Source organism: Lepisosteus platostomus, chromosome 2, assembly GCF_059453375.1.
Source record: "Lepisosteus platostomus isolate fLepPlt1 chromosome 2, fLepPlt1.hap1, whole genome shotgun sequence".
Taxonomy (NCBI): Eukaryota; Metazoa; Chordata; class Actinopteri; order Semionotiformes; family Lepisosteidae; genus Lepisosteus; species Lepisosteus platostomus.
The window spans coordinates 8,399,271-8,419,294 of NC_142612.1; the positions used below are offsets into that span (position 1 = coordinate 8,399,271).

The 20,024-nt window shown below is 38.6% G+C and overlaps 1 protein-coding gene across 14 annotated transcripts in view; it reads right to left on the reverse strand.

Moving 5' to 3' along the window:
- Positions 1-1,914: 1,914 nt before the first annotated feature.
- mcf2la (mcf.2 cell line derived transforming sequence-like a) overlaps positions 1,915-20,024 on the reverse strand; it is an 85,355-nt gene continuing 67,245 nt past the window's right edge. For 6 of the 14 annotated variants that reach the window (XM_088649086.1, XM_088649036.1, XM_088648995.1 and 3 more), the window contains 18 exons: positions 19,761-19,876; positions 19,602-19,671; positions 18,987-19,079; positions 18,451-18,543; positions 17,812-17,937; positions 17,084-17,305; positions 15,951-16,043; positions 15,206-15,284; positions 14,880-14,909; positions 14,410-14,479; positions 13,496-13,614; positions 12,919-13,011; positions 12,601-12,660; positions 11,574-11,648; positions 9,219-9,331; positions 8,522-8,634; positions 6,899-7,002; positions 1,915-4,453 (listed from right to left, as the gene is read on the reverse strand). In XM_088649086.1, the coding sequence (XP_088505212.1) occupies positions 4,359-4,453; positions 6,899-7,002; positions 8,522-8,634; positions 9,219-9,331; positions 11,574-11,648; positions 12,601-12,660; positions 12,919-13,011; positions 13,496-13,614; positions 14,410-14,479; positions 14,880-14,909; positions 15,206-15,284; positions 15,951-16,043; positions 17,084-17,305; positions 17,812-17,937; positions 18,451-18,543; positions 18,987-19,079; positions 19,602-19,671; positions 19,761-19,876 (1,764 nt within the window). In that variant the 3' untranslated portion in view covers positions 1,915-4,358. Of the gene's footprint in view, positions 4,454-6,898; positions 7,003-8,521; positions 8,635-9,218; positions 9,332-10,712; positions 10,788-11,573; positions 11,649-12,600; positions 12,661-12,918; positions 13,012-13,495; positions 13,615-14,409; positions 14,480-14,879; positions 14,910-15,205; positions 15,285-15,950; positions 16,044-17,083; positions 17,306-17,811; positions 17,938-18,450; positions 18,544-18,986; positions 19,080-19,601; positions 19,672-19,760; positions 19,877-20,024 lie in introns of all 14 variants that reach the window. The other 8 variants (XM_088649104.1, XM_088649113.1, XM_088649012.1 and 5 more) reach the window with 7 other exon arrangements.

Below are 20,024 nucleotides of genomic sequence, written 5' to 3' on the forward strand. Positions count from 1 at the left end.
ACAATACCGTTATTTATTGTTACACGTCCTCATAGTATCGGTGTTATTACATGCCCAGGTTCTTTTTATCGTACAATATGTAACAGGCTAAGCCACTGTTTCTAAGTGTGTTTGTACAGATGTAAGACGATGTGTGAAGGACAAACTCTTGCAGTCGGTATAGCATGAGCCATATTTGTTTCTCCGTGAAACAATGAAGGGCGGAAATCATTACACTTTGCATTGTGAATTAAAAATTTCAAAAGTGTTATTCAAATTATTAAACCTTTTGGTACAGAACTTCGTGACGTTTGCTGCCATTTGTTTTGTAGACACCTCCCCACAGCAAGTAGTTCAATATTCCCAGAATACAGTGCTTCAGACGTACCACATTGTTACCAACGTTACCAGTGTAAACGCAGATAAATGTGTTTCTTTAGTTCACAAAAGGCTAAGCATATATCCACAAAAGGTGAATTATATTTATATATTAATGTTATTCAAAAAACATAAAACACCAACTAATCTTTGCAAATACTGATGCATATTAGTGGTGAACTCACTTCTAATATGTACTCTTCTAAAATGGTTTCAAATATAAAGTTCATGTTAATAAGGTTTATTAATACACACCTTGTGAGGTTACAGTGGGTAAAAATGTGAACGAGCCTCTATATACTTCTACATACTTCAAGTATTTAGTTTCTAGTTTCATCAGCCGTGTCGTGTTGACCTACAGTATGCCTGTTCTGACTAATTTAAGACTTATTTCTCAACTAAATATGTAATCGCAGCTAAGAGAACCGGCTGTGGAAAGGTGACTTTTTTCCAGAACGGCTGAACTGAAGTTTTGAAACTGAAACTTTCACTTTAGGAATGAATACATTAAAATGACTGCACTTTTGACAGAGGTTCCCTAAAAAAACAGTGAGAACAATCTACTCCTACTCATATAGCTGTATTTATGTAATAGTATAGAACAGGATTTTGAATTTTGGCCGTCTTTCTGATTTGCTATGAAACATGTTCAACTAGTACAGTCATACACAGCCCAAAGCTGTGTCACAAAGTTCAGATTACTACAAAACCGCGACCGTTACGATATGATGAGGATAGCATGGAGGAAAAAAAAACTATTTTCAACAGGGGTAGAACATTTGATTCAAAATATCAACAGATAACTGAGGATGATCCTGTAAACCTTTATACCAAAATAAATTCTTTCATGTGACTTATACACTCTTACCATTCTTGATTCATTTTAGTACTGGTCTAATTAAAATAAAAAAATTAAACAGATCAAATACTTCAGTATTAACTCAGTTATATAAATTTACTAATATCACACTTGAGAAGAATCATACCAAATGTTTACATTAAGCTGGTTGTTGCAAAGCTTGATCATGAGTGATCTCAGTTTTTTCTAGTTTTGCTCTGGTCATGTTCATAATTACTATTTTCTAATTTCTGATTTCTATTTACAGCCTTTTTTAAATTTGCTTTCAGCTATTAAAAGGTCAAATCGGGTTGTGATTGGTATCAACCTTGGACCACTGCCCTCATTCAGGTATCCTGGCCTGTAATGCAGCTGAAGAAAACAAGCTCACTGTGGAAGTGTTAGGTACAGTATATGGCCAGTCCCACCTATGTCTGTTAATCATAAGGAGATCGATGTTTAAAATCTGTTCAGTCAGAATCATGGGTTAGCAAGTTGAGAAATTTGTTGTGGACAGTAACCTTGAAGTCTGAATTTTTTTTAACTCACCCGAGTGCAATAATAAATTAACCAAATGTCTAAAAAAGCAAGCAGATTAAAGTCACCATTTAGCACTGGAACTTTAGAGACCAGCTGGACTGAAAGTGAGCAGAGTGGAGTCGTAATGTTTTAACGTTTCTTTCTGGATGTTAAAAACACACAAAAGTTGAAAAATCTAGTACGTCTCAAAGTATTTTATTCAAGTCATTTGTTTTCATACAGTTATAAGGACTTCTGACATTTTCATTCAATTACCATAAAAAAAGAAATGTGCCGCAATGTGCTGCATAAAGTGCAATAAACAGTAAAATCAGTATCATATTAACTTGGAGTGCAAATAAAAAGTACATTATCTTTGGCTAGAGATACACAAGCAAGTTTTTCATAATTTCCGACAAAATAATATGACCAAATTACCGTTGCCAAATCTTGCATATAGATAGGATAACTGATGTCAGATGCCTATAGAAAATGTTCTGGCAGCTGCTACAGTAAATGAAAGAGTCTTAAAATATGTCAACAACAAATACATACGGTAGTTTACAGATAATGTGGGGAGTATCACTTTCCCTTGTAACTTGGCCATTATTTTCTTCAAACGTTAAGTCTTCAGATGGGTCTTTTATTGCAGTCTTTATGCTTTCCAGATCTCACATCCCATAAATATTTGTCAGATAAAAAGTTTCCTTATGCATCAGCTTGTCTGCAGCTGTACTTCCTCTTTTTGGATGATTTAACAAAACATAAATGACTGAACACTCACCTCTGTGTACATGAGAACTGTGAATGAATGAAAATAGATGTATTATCAGTAACATTTCATGGAATCTTTTGTCGGTAAGTGACGACAGTCAGTTAGAACTGTCAAAGCGACTTTCAAATTGATTGTGTACCTCCAGCTTTACAGAATATCCCCGAAATAAATAGTTTTTTTCCTTACATGTCCACTGAGACCAAATGGCAGTATAACAATGGCAGAAGACACCACACTCTATAATTCTGAATGGCTTGTTGAGCAGTGGTTTGAAATGGCTGTCCAAAGGTTCATGAATGTAAAACATACATCAGATAACAATCCCAAGAGTAGGATTTAAATCACACTTTAAGAATGAACTTCTAAGATGCACCAGAAACTAACACTGTACATGTACATAATTTTCTTATAAACTTCCAAGGATTTAGACACAGTTGTGCAATTCAGTGACCTTTGGGTTGATGCCTTTATATATATATATGTTACATTTTGTCACTGCACACAAACTCTAGTCAAACCAAGTTATTCTCCAACCCATATTTTAGCCACTTCATTAAAAATGTTTCTTAAATTATGATTGATTACATTTAAGTACAAAGTTCATCAATATTTTATTATTTTAGGACTGCCCTTAGAATAAGCGTTATTTTCATTTGAAATCCACATATCTGCTTTCCATCATAGATCAAGGTCATTCTATGAATGCTAAAGTATATTGGGTCATATCTGGATACAGACATCTGATGAAATAATAGTCTAATCTTAGTACATTAACATTCATTTACATATATATACACAATACAATGTGGACATAGGAATGCAATGATACAGTATAGTTTTTATAAGCCATATAAGACCATGGTTCTCATCATTTTAATGTCCCTTATGTACAATGTTTTTGAAAAAAATAACATTACATTTTATACAAACTTCACTTAAACATTATTCTCTCTTTTACAAGAAATAAATAGATGTATTCATCTGTTTCAAAGTTGTAACAAAGTTTTATCCCCTATTCATTTTCAATAAAGCTCTATGTAAGCAGCAAATGTTGAGACTTGACAACTTCTTACTGATGACTAGAAATGGTTGGAGATTCCTGGACATCAGTATGGCTGGGTTTCTGTGCATGAGATATCAAAAGAAAGTCAACACTGTATCAAGAAGGTATGAAACAGTAATACTTTGTAAACAGCCATAGCCTCTGAAGGTCTTTTCATGCAAAAGTTTGCAGAACCACAAAAATATCTAATTAAAGCTAAACTCTGTAGTTAAATTCATTTAGTGCTACTTATAGACCTTATAGAGCAGTGACTCAGAAACAGAAGCTCTGGCACAGAAATAGACACAGTGGGAGATAGTCTTGACTGGAATGGCTTAAGTATAAGGCTTGCATTTTAAAAATAAGATTGCAGAGCAAACAAACATAGATCCATATACAGCATATCTTACATCCTTCAGGAAATTTGTCTCTTGGAGGATTGTTTTACTCCTGCAATTATAAAACAAACCAAAACAGCAAAAGTCCATAATGATGTCTATAACAGTAAACCATATTGTAAATAGAGATTAGAATAACCTCTATTATAATTAATAATCAAATAATTTGTTAACAGAAGCCAAGCTTCATGAACAGACAGAGCCTGAATTATGTGCTTGGGGGATGACAGTTTTGTGTGGCCTGATTGTGCTGAATCTCCAAAACAAAGTCCAACATTTGGGGTTTGGTAGTTCGAAAGGGAATGAAACTGTAAAAAAAAAAAAAAAAAAAAATCCAGTGTACCCCTCCTTCCAGTGAACTGAATTTCAAAGTGGGAGAAAATAAAAGCCTGGCAAGAAATGTCAATGAGAGCTGGAGGTCAGCGATGTTCAGCCTTTGATGTCAGAGAAGCTGGTGGTGCTGGGAGTGTAGGTCTCACTGCAGCTGGAAGAGGCACTCAGGTTACTGGAGCCACTCCCCGACTCTGAGCAACACACAAAAGACTAGCATCACTTTCATTTGAAAAAATAAAAATAAAACCCCTTGAAAACACAAACTGCAATATTTGTTGGTCATGTTAGAACAAAAGACGTGACATGGCAGAAACAGTGCACTTTCCATAAAGGACTAATTCAAAGAACCTGGGTAACCAACTGAAGTGCAGGACACAATCGGTGGTTTATGCAGATATCCTGTCTACAGCATGCAAAGGTGAGCAGCTGCAAACACAAAACAGGCCTAAGGATAGGGTCTGCTGGGGAACTCTTCATTTTTGTCCACTGGAAACCTTATTGTGGCAAAGACTGTATAAACATGACGGGTTATATCTGGATGATCAGCTAGGATCTACAGAGAAATTAGAAGGCATTAAAACAAGAGATAGAAGTGGATAGAAAATATGCCATAGAGAAACAGAGAGAGGAGTCAAAAAGGGGAAAAGAAAACTTCAAAACCTTAATTGCTAATACTCAAACACCAGGCATATTGGGAGGGACCAGTGGCTCTGTGGCTAAGGTTCTGCGCCTCTGGCTGGTAGGTTGCCGGTTCAAATCCCGTGGCTGGCAGAGGAGTCCTACTCTGTTGGTCCCCTGAGCAAGGTTCCAGGGGAGCTGTATAAATGGCTGACCCTGCGCTCTGACCCCAAGCTTCTCTCTCCCCGTCCGTGTGCCTGTGTGTCTCATGGAGAGCAAGCTGGGGTTTGCGAAAAGACAAATTCCTAATGCAAGAAACTGTATATGGCTAATAAAGTGATCTTCTCTCTCTTATATTTTATCTCTAATATAAGATACTGCCTTAGCAGGTGATTCTGATGCAATTGATGATGATTATGATGAATTGCATTTTGGAGAAGCAAAAGATGAACGATGTAGAGTTGTGGCATCCACGAGCCTCAGAAAGTACACATCGTAGTGTTAGCAGTATGCTATAAACAACTACATCCAGGCATGAATTATACTGAGATGTCACATAAGGAAACTGGGAACACGTCTGAAGGAAGATGTAGTTACCAAGGGAGATTTCAAATTTTCTCATTTAGATTGGGGATAAACCAATACCAACGTGAGCAGCAGAAACTGAAATGCTACACAGACTAACGACTGCTTTTCTATTCAGATTATTAGAATACCTACTAGAAGAAATGCCTGTAATGATCTACCCTTTCAAATAAGCAAGATGGAGTACTAATAACAGAAATGAGAAAATTATTATGGAACTTTTACCATAACGTGGTGTTCTTTGAAATACATCTTGAAACTGTACTGTTGGCATCCGGAACAAGGGTGTATTATTTTAGGAAAGTTGATTTTGCAAGAATGAGAGAGATTTTGAATGGTATAGAGAATCTGAGGAGAAGAGTGTTCTCTACCGAGTAAAGAATAGTTCAAAAGATATTCAAAACCAGTGGCCCATATGATTTAATAAATCAATTAAAAAAACGTACAGATAAATGTATAGAATCATTAAAAGGCAAAGGAACCGGAAGGAGTATAAGATATTGCAAGCACTAATATAAAAGCATAGAAGAACAGCCATATATAACAAAGAATATTGAGCAATTGTTTTAGACAATCTAAATTTAGGAAATATCTGATGTATTAAAATAATATTTCACACAGGTGTTTACCAAGGAAGAAATGCAAAGACAAAGCTCTCTTTTAAATAGTATTACCACCAGAGGAAAACTATTACATACTGTATACTAGAAGGACTTAAGATAAACCCTCCAGGGCCTATTAGTACTCTACTGATTATACTTACTGAAGTAACGTGCTATTCACAGGCTGTTAACAAAACTTAATGGTCTTGAAGTAAAGTCATACGCTGACGACACTACCTCAATCTTTTTAGTCTTGAAAGGACTAGATTCCATGAGTGGACCTGATTCAAGTATTCAAAATCGTGAAAGCTATCCTAACAGACTTCTTCAGAATCAATATTAATAATTGTCTTATTAATAGTAAAACACAAACCAGATGGAACAAGTGGAAATGACAGGTAGATTAATTAAAAACAGTGAACAGGATATACTTCTTTACACAAAGGGTTGAGAGAGTCTAGAGCAAGCTGGTCGAAAGCTGTTTTTGAAGCTTATAGCCAGACTGCTTTCAAGAAACAGCTTGAGATACTAGCAATGAAAAAAGCTAAATGGGCATTCCCCATATAGTTCATGTAGCAGCAATATACAGCATTTGATTAAAAATGATTTTTTTTTAAATGCAAAACTTGATTGTTTTACCCAGAATCAGTGGATTGTTATTGGCTTCTTACCTGCATGACCATATAGAAAATACTCCTCTTTTAGCACACATCAGGATTTTCTTGGTAAAGAAATTAACTAACAAGTAGAAAGCTTTTTCTAGACTTTTGTTCCAGTTTATATCCTCAGAGCAAGCTACTACTGCACCGGTAATTAAAGGAGAACTATTACCTGAGCTGCTCAGAGACTGAGATGACTTTGAGTCTCCGATCAAATTCAGCAAGTTAGCAGCGGGTACCCATCCCTCTTTTGCTGTGTTCAGGTTCCGAACTAACCTAAAAGAACAAAACACATGGTGTGCTCCATTACTGGACATCAACCTCAAGCAAACCAACATCATGGCTTTTGAAAATGCATTCAATACTGACATCCATCCATCTACAGGTATTTTATAATAGCTTCATCCAATTTAGGGTTGTGAGGGAGCCACAGCCTATCCTGGCAAGAAACGGGTACGAGGCAGGGTACACCCTGGACAGGACGCCAGTCCACCAACACAGACACGCCAATTAACTTAATTAACAAGTATGATTATGAATTCTTGGAATCTGGAGAAAACCCATGTGTTTTAAGCATCTAACATTTAAACATTTAAACTCAAGCAGATAGCAGCTCAAGTGCAGAATTGAACCCAGGGCCCCAGTGCTGTAAGGCAGCAATGCTAATCACTGTGCCACAGTGCCGCTTCAATACTGACATCTCATTTGATTTCTTTATTTTCCTCTGTAGGTATGATTTAATAAATCATAGGCTTTCTAGGCCTAACCGGCATGACTGAATGATTTAGACATTTTAGGTTAAATGCAGCTCATTTGAAGTGCTGATAATTTAATTTGCTATGAAAAAGGAAATTATCACAGAGTGCCTTATTAAAGAGGGCTATGAGAGACTGTCCAGCTAAAAATCCTTAATAATTAATTAATTCTTAGCAGACCGAAGCATCATTAGCCATGCCAGATAACAGAAAAATGAATATTTTAGACATGAGCATATAAAGGTTTTGTGCAAACCCATTTGAATTTTAGTTAAGTTTTGATTAATTTTACCTTATACCAAAACAAATGGACTTACTTTGTTTTGAGGTTTCTGCACTTACCAATGTAATTTGGGTGCTCATGAGTGGCTCAACTAATAAGGGAACTCAAATCCAAAGGCAGGTTGTGCTTTAGGGTTCTGACACTGCTAGTTTGAGTCTGGGTCATGTGACTAACTTGGCTAAGTGTCACCAGAGTTGGGTGGACATTTAGCAGCTGGTGCCTCCTCAGCTCTCAGCAGAACACTAATTCCTGGAACCTGTGAGTAGCCTGCAAGCTTTCAGAGATGGTACATTACTTCAGTCAGGACTAACTCTCCTTCCTCTAAGGCACTGTGGAATTTATAGTGTATTGAATGACAAGTGGCTCTGACAGGGCATGCTGGAGGGGCACACTTGTGAGTCCTCATTCTGTCCTGTGCGAGTTGTAGTCATGTATCTAAGTTGAAAACAACTATAAATTCCATATTTTTGAAAAAAAAAAAGCATTTTAATTCAAGGTCGTCACTAAGAGGATATATTTGTATTACCGCCTTAGTTAAGAGAAGGCCGTTGCTTAGTTTAGTACTCACAAATGTTGTAGCTGATTTCAATTTAATTTCAGTAACTTTCCTGGTATTATATTTGTATTCAAATACATTTTCCATAATATTTACTCCTTGTTCCAAGCAGATACAAAAGAGAATCAAGCGTTTGCCCTGAATTAAGGTTCTCAATGTCTTTTATCAAAAGAGCCAGCCTAGATTTCAGTCAGTGCTCACCACTGGCCATCTTCTCCCTCACGAATCAGCTGTACCACTTCTCCACTCTTAACGGCGAGCTCTTCTGCCCCTCCTTTGTCATAATCAGCTACTACAGTGTATTTACCAGGAGTCTGACAGAAAAAAAGACAATTAGCTTTACGTGTATAAAATAAAAATACACATGTACTTCAAAATTAAAAAAGCGTCAACAGCAACTTTTTTCCCCAAATGTGCTGTACCTGCAGTAGAGTCAATGCCAAAAGGTCTCATGTACCCTGCAACAAATCTACATATATCTATTTACTTCAGGGAATAGGGGAATTACTATGTACAGGTCCCTCTTGTGTTTTTATTTGCCCTAGTACGGCATGTGTAATTATGATGGTAGAATAAGTCCAACAAGTTAAGGAAACCATGGAAATAGTTTAGTCAAAAGCCAAATTCACAGGAAATCTACTATCTGTGCTGTCACAAAGTGTTTGTCAGTATTGTATACATTCGGTCCTTATAGCTCACATTCTGAGTAATGTGACATTTTACTTAAAGCTGCTCTGCTTGTCCAAATACCATGTTTGTTCAGCCCTTTTACATCTCGCAGCAGAATAATGTTTTGACACAGAAATGTCCGAACATTTAGTGGCCGAACTAAGAAATCCTGATCTAACAGCCGCAATGCCCAGAAACAGCTGCTCTTTAAACAGAACCTCTGACATACCAGTTTTTTGCCTCCCTCTTCCTCTGCGTCAGAGGAGTTCAGTGGATCTTCCCCGCTGGAGTAGCCATCATTTTCACCCGCCACGTCCAGGGAATGGGACTGCTTGGCCCAGCCTGGAGAGAGACGACCAGGTGGCGTGACTTTAGTGCCATTTACAGCTCGAAGCAAGATCCATGAAAAATGACAAAGCATGAACATGCACCACACCCATACATGCTAGTGCAGTCAGTGGTCTTTGTGACTGGCAGTGGACGTGTCAATAAAAGCATCCCTTGAACATCAAGAGCTACAGTATATACAGCAAGGAACCCACACCTTTAAATGGATGATTCAGAGACTTGCAGTAGTAATTTGCTGTTAGAATCCAGAATTTCATCAATGTACAAAAAGATGTTGCTTAGAATGGAGTGATTAAAATGATTTCATTGATTATTTTACAAAATGCAATATCATATTGATTCTGCAATTAAATGATTACTGTAAAAACCTTTAAAATATAATAAAAACATTGGTTTGTTTTCCATCTGGACTACAAAAATCCTAGGTTGTGATCACTGAGTGCATGACCTTTTTGGAGTGTGTTCCTTGGAAATCGTCATTCTTGCATGTGTATGTGATGCAGGTGAGGAGTTCAAAAGGCAAGAAGTCTGCAGCACAGAGTGAAACACCAGATGACAGTCCAGTGTGTATCAGCACTGCATGCCATACCCATTGAAGGAGAAACAGGGCAGTATGAACCCAAAACATGCATTTTTCCCCAATCTGTTCACAATTCCTAGCTCTTCTAAAGTCCAAAACGATACTTTAGAATTCAAATGTCAAAATTAAAAAAAACAAAACAAATTAGGCTAAAATGTAATTTTCAGGGATATCGTTGTTGCATGCTGATGAGTATGTTGCTGAGACAGCAGTGCTGTAATTGACTGGTGATAAAAAAAACACATTGTCCAAATCACTTAAGTAAAACTTATTGAACTATTGATGAAGGAAGGGGCTCCACAGCTAATGTATGCACTAGGGACACTAGGCAAAACTGTAAATCAATGAAGAACAAAATGAATGAAAAACGTTTCCATATAATTTTAGATCAATATTATTTTTACATTTTAATTAAAGAAATGTATAATTTTGGGGGGGAAAGTATAATTATAATTGAATATATTTTATAAATAACTTTGACACTCTATAAGTTCAATGGCATTGGGATACAGGGTATTCTTATTGATGGATTTCTAAGCTACTGATTTGCAAAGAATTTATTGGTCAAAATAGAAAAAAAGATCACATCCTACAAAGCTGGAATTAAACTTCAAAATCCCAAGAGAAAGAAAAATTATGTTTTTCATGTGAGACAGTGAAAGGAAATTGAGGAAATATCAGATTTCTTATTGAAGAGGCATCATCTCTCTAAATTAAAGAGTCCTTTGTTTTTGCCCTGTTTTGCAAAGCGACTTGATTAAAAGTCAAGGTCATCCACACAATTAGGCATTTTACCTCTCCTCTTTGCTTGCAAAAGACTAGAGGTACTGAGCCATTTTACACGACTCATTGCTGTGTGTGGACCTGCATCTGTGGGAAAACCACCCGTCAGTTCTCATGTTTTTTGTACATTTAATCCTCACAAACCGAAGCTAAAACAAGCGTTCTTTCATTTCAGTTTTTATTTCTGACCGGTTTCTCTGCTGTAAAAAGAGGTCTGTGTCTGTTTCTCAGCACAGTGTGTTCAAATCTATTCCATACATAGCAGTTTTTCCACTCTGTACTTCTAAGCATAAAAATATTTGTTATTAACCAGGTATGGAATATATGATTTTGGAAATAAAATGACCCTTTCAACATCAGTTGCATTAACCCAATGTACCATAAACAGGTGTGAACCTTCCACTTTTACTCACTGAACCACAAAATTCACACCAGTAAAATGTGAATTGATTTTTCATAAGAAAAAAGCAGTTAAACAGGTAAGAAATTTCTCTTAGGCTTATTAAACACAGAACCACGTCAAATTACTTAAAACATTAAATGGAATGATCAAAGATAAAAACTGAACATAAAGAAAACAAAGCATGAAAACATCAAACAAAATGTATTCCCCAACAGCTTTCGCAGGACAAATGTCTACAGCCATTCCCAGCACATGATGTGAGTGAACATGTATTCCAAAAGACAGCTGGTTCGAGTGCCAGGCTACCAGCACCAGCATGTTCAACAGCACTTCTTACACTACCATATGTCCTCAGTTACACTGTTCACATCATCACACCAGTGCTGGGCATTGCGGTGCCCCCTTAAAATAATCAGCTGTCGAAAGCAAGAATGGGAACTGGTAACAGCGAACCGCTTTGGACAGAATACCTCTAAAGCCAAATGGAGTGGGGTCACTCTTTATCTCGTGCCGTTTTGTCTTATTGTCAGGGCTAGTAGGAGATCCTGTAGACACATTACAGGAAGACATGGAACAAGAAAGAAGCAGTTGAAGCAGAAAGAAAAGAGAACTCCCTTCCTTACAAATACACACCACGTCGGGTACACTAATAATAATAATAATTAATAATAATAATAATTGCTTACACTTATATAGCGCTTTTCTGGACACTCCACTCAAAGCGCTTTACAGGTAATGGGGACTCCCCTCCACCACCACCAATGTGCAGCATCCACCTGGATGATGCGACGGCAGCCATAGTGCGCCAGAACGCTCACCACACATCGGCTATCAGTGGGGAGGAGAGCAGAGTAATGTAGCCAATTCATAGAGGGGGATTATTAGGAAGCCATGATTGGTAAGGGGCAATTGGAAATTTGGCCAGGACACCGGGGTTACACCCCTAGTCTTTTCGAGAAGCGCCCTGGGATTTTTAATGACCACAGAGAGTCAGGACCTCGGTTTTACGTCTCATCCGAAGGACGGCGCCTGTTTACAGTATAGTGTCCCCGTCACTATACTGGGGCATTAGGACCCACATGGACCGCAGGGTGAGTGCCCCCTGCTGGCCCCACTAACACCTCTTCCAGCAGCAACCTTAGTTTTTCCCAGAAGGTCTCCCATCCAGGTACTGACCAGGCTCACACCTGCTTAGCTTCAGTGGGTTGCCAGTTGTGAGTTGCAGGGTGATATGGCTGCTGGCTGATATGGGTGATACACTAACTGGATTCGCTACCTAAAAAGAGGTGATTAAACCTGACAAGTGCGCGGGAAGATTTTGGGGGTTGAAATTCAACAGGAAAACATTATTGAAAGGACGTCAGAATCTCATCACAGGGATGGGGGGATTAAATACAGAACTAGAACAAAATTGGACACCACAGAATACAGGTACAGAAGCTACACACTAAACTCTGGGCGACATTAGATTAGTCTAAACTAGGACTACAGGGATACCTGGTTGTGAGAGCAGTGCCATTGGTAATGTTCGACTTTTAACAGTAGGAAGCGGAGACTCTGTTAAGGAAAGCACGGTACAATAAGTATCCCATTTGTACTCCAAAGGTCAAAGCTAGTAATCTTATGTGGAGACTACCTGCACTGAGCAGTTAAAGAGGTCTGCAGATACAATCTACTGAGATGGAGAACTATGCTAGAATTAATAACGTACAATTGTTAGGACAGTCAGATTGTGATCTTAGTGGCTGTGGTTCGGCTAGGTTTCGGTTACAACTTTGCAGACCACTAGATGGACTTTCTGTTGCCTGACTTTACCTTTCTGGCTCTTTAGGTTGCTGAAGCCCTGTAAAGTAAAGCGTTTTTTAGCGACCGCAGAACGCTCTGAAGTAGGGCTAGTTGCCGCATCGTCTTGAAGGAAGGATTAGAGAGACGTGGACGAAACAGGCCGGGCAGGAAGGAACGAGAAAAAAAGGTGAAAAAAAATCAGTTTTAGAGAGTGGAGGAAAGGAAGAGAAAAGAGAAGAAAGCAGTCCAGTGGAAGAGGAGTTAGCCAGTCAAACTAGATTTCTGTTTTTTTTAAATCCTGCAGTACAAATCAAAGGGTGACGACCAATTAGTTCAGTTCATAGTGCCAATTTAGTCTTGCTAGTTGTTATTTTGAACAGTAAAGGTAGTGGATTTAATTATTAGCCACTCCTTTCACTAGTAAGTAAAGGATGTGGAAAAGCCTTTAGTGGCCTTTTACAAATACTTTATTTTTATTTAAGAACTAGTCATCTGTTAAATTTGTTTCAGAGGGAGGTCTGTGCCAAAAAGCAGATGTTATGTTCCACTTCAAAATACAGGAACTAGCAGGCAGGTCTGCGTTCTGATCTACATCTGTAACACTTACCTTTTCCTTTCTCCATATACCTGGGAGATGACAAAGAATTCGAACAGCCATCAGGGCTGGTAGGCTCACCCTTTTTCTCCTCACCTTTCCTCACACTTTTCAGATTGCTCTTTAAAGGACTGCCGCAATACACAAAACAAAAAGACTAGTTAATTGATCAGCCAAAAGCATTTGTTGAAAAGGACAGATTAATAAGGAACCTAATCAACATACATTTAGAAATGTATGCAAGTTCCAATAAAAGGGAATGCCATGTTTGTAATTAATTTATCAGTTGTGTATAAGAAGGGATTATTATCAAAACCAAAAGAAAAAGATTTTTGTGGTGGGGTCATTAGCATGGGCAAACATAAAAAGGAATAATTAAAGATTTATTAATAAAAAACACAACTGTGATAGGAATACAAAAACAAACACAATTGAGAAAAATAAAATGATCAAATATAGTAAAAGTCCATCTTTTACTCTAGATATTTACTGCTTGTGTTTCATTTTTGTATTTAGTGTTTTTCTTTGGATAATCTGTTTATTTTCTTTTTCAACAAATTACAGAATACCAATGAATATTGCTCCTGAAAAAATAAATGGCTGCAGGTGAGATATAGAGATGTGGTATTCGAACATCTCAATGCTGACAGTATTTTCAATGAAACTGTAATACACCTCTAATCATCCTGCCACTGTTTTTTATTTCAAAAACACACAATCTACACAAAAGCAAGTGGAAACTCCTCCACAAATGCACACTCTAGACAAAAATAACACGCATGAACACGTCAGAAGAGCTGTGCTACAGCACTGGTTGCAAAAGAAAAGTGCTTTAGCTGTGTTGCCGAATAGACAAATCCTCCCTTTGGGTCTGCTCTGCTCAAAGCAATCCATTCCCCAAAACCTCGTCTTATTGCAGAACTCACCTTGAGCTCCCAGCAGCGGGAACTGCTGAACTTGGAGATGCCGGATCTGACGTTCTGTTCTGCCTCGCTTCTAAATTGAAGCAGAAAAAGAAATTGATAAAAGCACAAGGGACAGAAAGATATCTTTTGCAGAATATGTGTTTTAGTACAGTTAGTACTGGCTCACTAGGCAAGTTTTAATTTGGTAATTTGATGTGCTTTAAGATAAATAGTCATAAATAGACCCTAAAAATTCTCATTAAAATATTTTTGGAAACGCAAATCTTAAATACACGTTATGTTATAAAAAAAGGAAAGCCAATTTGTCAAATGTGAGACCTTGATAAAACATGTTTTCTTCAGTTGTAAAAAAACCTAAATCAGAATCACTCATTTAGCATTTGGGCAAAACACTTGGGCAAAAAGTTGGGCAAAACACTAGCCTTTGTAGAAATAATATTTTAATTGGAAATTACATTAAAACAACTTACTTATACACGGCAGGACTACATCTTTGTATGCTATGAAATGAAAAATTACATTCAGTGCTAAAGTCACTGCAAAAATCCAGTGTGATTTTCCTTTAACAGGTAGAACAACATCTACACTACCGTACAAGGAAAATAATTCCAAAGCTATTAAATAAGCCAATAAATTTACTTTGTCAAAAAAAAGGGTACAATAATTAGGATGAAAGTACAACATATTGATATTTTTTGCTTGAATAATCTTCTTTACTTCAGTTATCACTCAGTAGCTTGTCTGAAACTCCCCATTTCTTCCTTCAAACTAACAAGTAAATGAAGTAAATTCTTACCCCTGTAGGCCTTCAATTGCCCAGTTAGCACTTTTCTGATTTCATTTACCCATGCAGTTTTGATTTCTGGAGTAGGAGCCTACAAGGAAAAGATCAGATCCTTCATTTCTATATCTCTTTTACTTTAAAAGACAAGCTTTGCTTATTACCATAAATGACTGGAAATCCTCAAAAATAAGTTGTCTTCTCTTTTATGCTCCAGCTTGGTAGGAAGCACAATCTGCTGCTTAATCAAAATCCAACCCTCACTTCTGAGAAATGGAGATTCCCATATACACTGTCCCTTGGGGCTGAGGCTTTATTTATTTGAATGAATAGGCCACTGACAGCTGAGTACACACCGAGCCCACTAACAGATCAGACCCTCATTCACCCCACTGCGAACAGGACTCCCAGAGGATTCTGTGGTTGGCTCTGGTATAACCACACTCAGTGACACACAGTTCATACCCTCAGACACCCCACTGTGAACAGGACTCCCAGAGAAGTCTGTGGTTGGCTCTGGTATAACCACACTCAGTGACACACAGTTCATACCCTCAGACACCCCTGCGAACAGGACTCCCAGAGGAGTCTGTGGTTGGCTCTGGTACAGCCACTCTCAGTGACAGAAAATGTTTCTCGTCCCGGGTAGGAATGAGTGCTGGAACCATATGGGAACCTGTAACGTTCTGAAGTACAGACTGTACCCCAGACCTCAAAGCTTTCGGAGTATAAAGTGGCCCGTTTTAATATGTTTACCCACCTGCACGATGTAAACTTCTTCTCTCGCGTTGCACCAGATTTCAAATTTTTTATTGTCTCCCTTCGCATTTTCTGTGATTCCTACGGCACTCATCTGGTAAAACAAAACGGACACTAAACCAGGGAAATACCCTGGACGGGACATCAGTCCATCACATACTGTAGACACAAAAACACACTCACACTCAGGGTCAATTCTCCCAGAAGCTACATAACCTATCAACATGCCTTTGGACTATAGGAGGAAGCTGGAGCACCTGGAGGAAACCCACAGAAACATGGGGAGAACACACAAACCCTTCACAGACAGATTTGAACCCAGGGCCCCAGCTAACCACTGCGCCACTGCCCCGCCCTCAAGCAGAATCGTATATCGTAGTGAAATCAGAAGAATACAAGACCAAAATGTCAGCAATCAAGAAGTGTAGTCTGAACTGGCCAGAATGGAGAAGGTGCTGGGTAGTGATGAGAAATGGCACCCTACAGTAATTAATTAATACTTATTCCTTGCACTTATGTAGCGCTTTACAGGTAATGGGGGCTCCCCCACCACCACCACCAGTGTGCAGCACCACCTGGACGATGTGAGAGCCGCCAGAGTGTGCCAGTACACTCCCCACACACCAGCTATCAGTGGGGAGGAGAGCAGAGTGATTAAGCCAGTTCATATATTGGGATTATTAGGAGGCCATGACTGGTAAAGGCCAGGGGGAATTTGGCCAGGATGCCAGTTTAACACCCATACTATTTTCAAGAAACTCCCTGGGATTTTAATGACCACAGAGAGTCAGGACCTCTGTTTTATGTCTCATCTGAAGGACAGCGACATTTAACAGTATAGTGTCCCCGTCACTATACTGGGGCATTAGGACCCACATAGACCACAGGGTCAGCATCCCCTACTGGCCTCTCTAATACCTCTTCCAGCAGCAACCTTAGCTTTCCCATCCAGGTACTGACCAGGGTCACACCTGCTGAGCTTCAGTGGGCTGCCAGCTGTGAGTTGCAGGGTGATAGGGCTGCTGGTACTGTACATGTACAGTACATGGTACACAGGCACACAGTACATGGGAACAGGAAAAAACACAAAAGAGCATTTTCAACCCTTTAACTGCAGCTCAGTTCCTCACGTACGTTTAAGGAATGCTTGAAGCTGTAGGAAGGAGCTTTCTCGTAGCCCTCCCCGTTCTCCTCCCTCTTCTTACAGAACAGCAAGGCCTTCTCGTGCAGGAAGAGGTGCCTCTGCATGGGCTTGAAGCGCGCCAGGTCCTTCACTTTCGAGTGGCCCTTCTTGTGCTCCGTCCACACGTTGAAGGAGCCCTGCATCAGCAGCTTGCCAAGCTCACCAAGGTTACCCTGCCGCCAGAAACAAAGCAGCTGGTGAAAACCCCAACACGCACGCCAGCCACCTCTTTCCATCCGTTTGGATTCGCAAGATTCTGTCCTCCACAAGAACACTCAAGAAGCTGATCGGATGTTGATTAAAAACACGTTAGGCGTCCAGGTATTATATCTATCAGCAGCCATAAATAATAACGGCATGACAGGTAACTATCAAAAACAGCATACACGCTTTCAGCTCAAGAAATACATCCACCTTCCTGAGAGAGAGGTCATACCTTCCTGGGATGTTTGTAAAGTTTTCTGTGAAGAATAAAGTTCTCACAGTTCTCTTAAAACACTTAAAATTACGACACGCACACCAACAGTCCAGTCCGTGAGAGGCATGGGCATCCCGCAACAAGAAAAACTTGTATCAGGAGGCTGGGGTTAGTTTTCATTTCAAACAGTTTCTGAGTCAAGTCGTTTCACTGATGGTCTCGTTCCTGATTCTAAGATGAGGCAGACAAGCGAAGCCTGACCTCATATCCCGTGATGGCGATGAGGTGCATAGAGTCATTGACGGCCTTCAAGATGCCCAGTATGGCTGCCAGGGCATCCTGCAGATCTTCTGCTCCCTCACAGTTCTTACTGTACTTCAAAAGTTCCTGATTCGAGAAGGACAACACAATGAGAAGATCAAAATTCTGGCCCAGACGTCTGCGAGATTCAAAAGTAGCCTTTAGTGGTGAAGTAAATTTTTCGTGTCTAAGTAACTAGATCCATCTAGTATTATACTGTATATACAATACCTATTTTACTGTATACACACTGTACAGTTACTGAGGTGTAAGGATGACAAGTCAAGAAACTACCTACTTAATGTGAAAATTCCCACAGTATTTTAAAAATTGACGGGTTTCTATTGTTACTTACATATAACAAACGTTTTATGGTGTGAAATATAAAAAATTACTAAAAATATTAAAAATGATAAAAAACATGATTCATATACTTTTTGTTCTTGTCCTAAGCAACATGGATAAGACCTAGTCTCCTTACAAAAATTGGCATCAAATTAAAAACACTTCCAATTTTATTTGAAAATGTGTTTTCCCACTATGAAAATCATGCATATTACCAGAGTTCCTTGCAATAACACAATCAATAAAACAACTAACCTTTAATAACAGCTGATATTTTGTTATCCTTTGGACAGGTTTCAGTAAGTATGAATCCAAACCTAATTTATGTTCCAGTTTTTTCTGGCACTCCTTTTTGCAAGAACAAAAAAGCAGAAGATGAGACAGGCCCACTTTATTGAAAAACAAAACAAAAATTAGACAGAACTGACATCTTTGTACACAAAGAAAATAACTAATACAACTGGTTTTCTTATGGCTTCACATTTCTATCAGATATCAGTTTGAGACGACACTAAGACCATAATAAAAGTATCTTGAGTTACAAAGTCTTGTTCTGTGTGAATTAATATTATTTTATAATTTTTGGGGAGATTTCCTCTTCTTTTTTTGTTTTATTGAAATACACAATTGATACTCCTTGCTATTATGTACTAATTGTACATATTTTCTACAATATTGACTGACTGCAAAATCAACCAACGGATTAATTAAATCACATCTGAGAGTTTGAGCTGCGCTTGTTCTTTTTCTCTGGTGTCTTGGGATCTTTATGTAGACAGAAAGCAAGATACCTGAAAGAAGGCACAATCGGAGCACTGTCTCCACAAGCTTTCAGACCGGGGCTTGTTCTGACAGTACTTCTCGTAAATCTGCAAATCTTTCATCTAAATGCAAAATGTCAAATTATTAACAGTCAAATACAAGGAATAAACCAAGACAATAACAAAAGAGAGACTAAGGATTATTTAAGAACTGCTTGTCCTTAATATTTGGGTTTGTTCTTGGGCTCATATTCACCTTTGTTCTAATTTCATTTATATAAAGAGCGAGGAGCAGGTCATGAAACTGGTTGTGTATTAAGAGTTTTTATGTTGTCTAACTCTGGCATAATGCTTTAAAATGATGACAACAAACTTCTACAGAATTCTAGTTAGAATAACAGCTGAATATCCCTGACCCTTCCTCTGATTTCTAAATACAGTCTGGAATATGATGTTGATCACAAGCATGGACTCAACACATAATACTGCCTGAACTGACATTATTTATAATTTATAGGATACATTTTTAATAATGAATTATTTAATTTAGTTATAAGCATTTCATTGCACTTGTGCATATGACAATAAACTGAACTGAACTATACATCTGATTTAAGAGTACCAGTACTTGGCAGATTTACCTACCCTCTTGATGAAACACCTCCCTACAAGTTCGGGATAGTCCGTGTAATTCTCCAGTTCTCTGAGAAATATCCTGGAAAACACAGGGCAACGCCCCATAAGGCTCCACGAGCACTCTGCAGTAAAGCATGGCAATACAGGACATGATGGCGCTGAGCTCACCGTTTGTGAAACTCGTAGATTTCGGTCATGTTTCCAAAGAGGACATCTTTCTTGTTCAGCAGTGCCGCTGGCATCAGATGCATCATCAGTGGGTTGTCCATCTCGGCCGCGTACCCCTGCAGCAAGGATGAGGACAGTATTCCCATCAGCTGTGAAAATGACTTCACAATGCCAACAGATATATGACCCTCACCCTGCAAATCACACCTGGCAGCTCACTGAAGCTCAGCAGGTGTGAGCCTGGCCAGTACCTGGATGACTGGG